The sequence below is a fragment of the Monoraphidium neglectum genome (assembly GCF_000611645.1).
Source record: "Monoraphidium neglectum strain SAG 48.87 unplaced genomic scaffold scaffold02496, whole genome shotgun sequence".
Classification (NCBI taxonomy): Eukaryota; Viridiplantae; Chlorophyta; class Chlorophyceae; order Sphaeropleales; family Selenastraceae; genus Monoraphidium; species Monoraphidium neglectum.
The window spans coordinates 5,170-9,055 of record NW_014011132.1 but is presented as its reverse complement, the minus strand read 5'-3'; the positions used below and the strand labels follow the sequence as shown (position 1 = coordinate 9,055).

Sequence of the window (3,886 nt, the reverse complement as noted above, 5' to 3'; positions counted from 1 at the left end):
CCCCTGCACCCCTGCACCCCTGCACCCCGCAGCCTCTTCTACTACATTTCCCGCCAGACCAGCGGCCTCACGTGGATGGTGGCAGCCCACGAGTGGATCGCGCCCGGCGCGGCCGTCAGCACGTTTGAGAGCTACATCTGGTCCTTGTACTGGGCCACGGTCACGTTTGCGACAGTCGGGTGAGCGGCGGAAACGCTCTGCCGGGCGCGTCCACCCCGGCTGCTGTCATTTGACCCTCTGCCATACTCTCAGTCGTGCCTCTCGTGCTCGTGGTGACATTCTCCTACCCGGTACATCGGACGCGCCCGGCCGCTCACCGTCATCTGTCGCCCAACCTCCGTCCCGCCCCAAAACTGCACCCAAAAACTTCCTGTCTTGGTGCGTATGCATGCAGCTACGGCGACATCCACGCCTACACGGCAGCGGAGGCGGTGTTCATCATCATCGTCATCAACCTCAACATCTTCACGGTGCGCCTGGCTGCGTGACACACACACTCACACACACACACTGTCTGTGCGCGCGCACGCATGCGTGTATATGTATGTGTATGTGTGTGTGTGTGTTGGTACTGTGTTTGTGTTGTGGGGGGCCAAAGGCTTGGCCGCCAACAGGGGCTCAGCTTGCCTAAGCCAAGATGTCACACGACTGACTCTGACGCGGCCACGTTCCCACCCCTTGTTGCGCACTGCAGGGCGCTTACATCATCGGTGAGGCGATCCCCTGCCCTGCTCTGTGGCAGGCGGACGCACCGCGGCGTGCAGGAGTGCATGTATGCGCTGGACTGCGCCGATTGCAGCTTCGAGCTGCATTGTGCCCAAGCCCATTTGTCAACCAGCCATCATCAATGCAGGCGCATGCACTCACACACGGCCGCATCCACGCATGATAATAACGCATGCAAACTTCCCCTCCAGGCACGGTCACGCTGATGGTCACCCGCTCCGATGAGGAGACGGGGCGGTACCGCGGCCAGCTCCAGGCCCTGAAGCAGTACGGCGCCACGCACGACATCCCAAAGGTCAGTGCAGGCAGTACACTCATTTTGTGTGGCTCCATTTTTGGAACAACAGTCAGACAGCAATGCTGAAAGCGGCATCAGTCGAGCAGTAGTTCTGCTGACAGGGGGCGCAGCCAGGCGCTGCAGTTGGCACAGTCAGGCAATGTTTTCAAGCGTCCTGCTGCTTGGGCCGACTTGACTCTTGCTCACAAGCTTGCGCTTTTTGTCGTAGCACAAAAGCGCGACTTGCTTCCCAGCCACATTGGCCAGGCTTGCTCTGTTGCCTCACGGTGGCATTGTTTGTGCAGGTGTGTTCAAGCCTATTCCTGCTTTGTGGTGCCCCCCGTCTTGCCAAATTTTGAAGCAAGACAACCGCCAACCGACCAACCCTCAGGACCTCCAATCCGCCATGAGGGGTCACCTGCGCCTTTACTACAGCTCCCAGGAGGGCAGCGACGAGCAGGCAGGCTCCAGGGGCCTCACCGGGGTGCCGTGTTGCTGCCTGCTTGCAAGGAATTGTTGCAGTGTGCAGGCTGGGCATGCGGGGGATGTGATGTGTGCACTAGGCGGCAGTGAGCAGAGGGTTGGCAGGGTTGTCAGGCATTATTGAGACGCACGGAGGGTGCCGGCAAGCACCAAAGGCGTGCAGCAGCAGGTGCAGACGCAAGCTCCAGCGAGACAACACCGGTTTTGCGTCAACCATCCTGCCTGGCAGCCCCCAAAGCCTCAGATCTTCTAACTCGGTCCCGGCTGTCTCGCTGCTATCCTTTCTGCTGCTGCCGATGTTTGCAACCTGTGCCAGGTGCTGGGTTCCCTGCCGTCTGCGTTGAGGCGGCGCGTGCTGCGCCACATGTACCTAGGTGCGGCTGGGAGACGCGGCTGTGATCGCGCACGTGTGTGTATGTGTGTGTGCGTGATTGTGTGTGCGTGTGTGTGCATGTTGTGTGTCTGTGTGCGTGTATATGTTTGAGGGGGGGGGTGCACGAAGGAGATTGCTAATGCTTGTGTGACTTGTCTGATGCGAGGCAGCGCTAGCACCCGCGATCGCGCGCGCCCGAGGGCGAGCCTGTGGCTCGCCAAAAGCCCGTCTTGTTCCGCAGAGTTTTCAAGGTGCTTGGCGTGGTACTCAGCGCTCCATGCCAATCCTGGCAGGCGAGGCGCCCATTAATCAACATAAACTTGCGACGGTGCAATAATATGATGACACGACACCGTGTATTGCAGGCGCCCTGCAGGACTCGTGGCTGCTGCTGGGCACCAAGCAGAAGTTTCTTGACGCCTTCCTGGCGGCTGCCAAGATCGAGCACGTCATGCCCAAGGTCGGTCGCGCGTGCTTTGCTCCCTGCGCTTGATCTGCGACGCATCTTGCCTGCAAGCGATGGTTCTTGCCTGGTGCACTCTCAGGTTGCGCCGGAAAGAAGCAGTAATCTCTCTGTTTTGCATGGACTTGGCCGCATTCCCCCCCAAATCCCATTCCCTCAACAGTTGCCTCCTCCTACCATGCACCATTCTGGCGGTGTGTGGCCCCTCGACCCACCCAGCCACTCCCCTCTACGACGCACACCGCTGCCTTCCCCCCACGCCGCCAAACCACTGCGTCACATTCCCCACGCCCCGCCCTCGCCCTCCTGCTGCCGACGCAGGTGGAGATTGTGAGCGAGGGGGACACGGTCAATGAGGTGAGGCGGGTCGGGGCCGGCAGGCGTCCCTCTAAGCTGTCGGGGCGCGTCTCATGCAGGCGCCTGTTGCACTTCCCGCCAAGCCCACCCTCTGCTCGGCCCCCCCAGGCGGCCGGGCGGTCGTGCGCTTTTACAAATGCAGGGACCTGTATCTGGTCCTGCAGCCCCATTCTTTGCGCTTCAACAGACAAGCCTGCTTTCCAGACAGGCGCATGCAGCAGCTGCTGCATGCGCCTGGTGGTGCGCCCCACCACCTGCCCACGAATCCCCCGTCACCCGTTTGTGCCGCCCATCCGTCCAGCTGATGCTGCTGGTGGCGGGTGTCGCCATGATCGAGTCACCGCGCTCTGACAGCAGCTCCAGGACCGGTGAGGAGGCCCAGCGCCGCCAATCGGTCACCGCTGGACCGCTTGGGGCACTGCGGGCCAGCGGCGGGGTCGTCCTGGGGCTGGTGTTGGGGCTGCCCAATGGACCCGCAGCGCCAGCAGGCGCATGCAGATGTGCCCTGTGTGCATGAATCAGCCAGCGCGTGTCTTTTTGAGGTTGGCTTACTCATGCATTGTTACATGTGACTGGCTTATGGTTGCGTGGTTGCGTGCGCATGCAGCCAAGCATGCCCGTGCATGTGAGCAAACTCCTGCATGCGAGCGCGCACAAGCACATGCGCACGCGTGCGGGCGCACACGCACGCATGCACACACACACGCACGCATGCACGCACACACACACTCGCACGCGCGCGCACGCACGCGCACACACACACACACACACACACACACACACACACACCATGCACGACACACACACCCCACGCACAACACACACACGCGCACACACCTCAAACACCCCAGGGGAGCACGTAGTCCTGAGCCTGGACGGCGCGTCCGTCCACGGCGCCACCATCAGAGAGCTGGGCCCCGGCGACCCGCTGGCTGAGATGGCCTTCTTCACAGAGACAGCAAACCTGCAGGTGAACATGACGTCATCATCTGTTGTTGCGCGCAGAGACAGCCGACACGATGTCGATCTCTGTTGGCACACCAACCCTGCTTTGCTGGTCACACTATGCTGACGCGGTGGCTGCAGGTTTCACTGTCTCAAATGCAGAGTAGGTGCTGGGTCACAGCACCTGCTTCAGCCCTTTGATCGCAGTCCCGGCTCGTTCTGCTTGCCGGCACGCCCATTCAAGCCTCACCCCCCCCCCACC

The 3,886-nt window shown here is 61.4% G+C and overlaps 1 protein-coding gene across 1 annotated transcript in view; it reads left to right on the top strand.

The window, feature by feature from the left end:
* Positions 1-75: 75 nt before the first annotated feature.
* Positions 76-3,886, top strand: part of MNEG_10874 (ankyrin repeat domain 50) — a gene marked incomplete at both ends in the record, with an annotated part of 6,443 nt that continues 2,632 nt past the window's right edge. Inside the window, 10 exons of the mRNA XM_014040654.1 lie at positions 76-179; positions 395-470; positions 695-710; positions 918-1,021; positions 1,395-1,487; positions 1,803-1,860; positions 2,225-2,319; positions 2,644-2,679; positions 2,981-3,047; positions 3,531-3,649. Coding sequence (XP_013896108.1) covers positions 76-179; positions 395-470; positions 695-710; positions 918-1,021; positions 1,395-1,487; positions 1,803-1,860; positions 2,225-2,319; positions 2,644-2,679; positions 2,981-3,047; positions 3,531-3,649 — 768 coding nt within the window. The remainder of the gene's footprint in view (positions 180-394; positions 471-694; positions 711-917; positions 1,022-1,394; positions 1,488-1,802; positions 1,861-2,224; positions 2,320-2,643; positions 2,680-2,980; positions 3,048-3,530; positions 3,650-3,886) is intronic.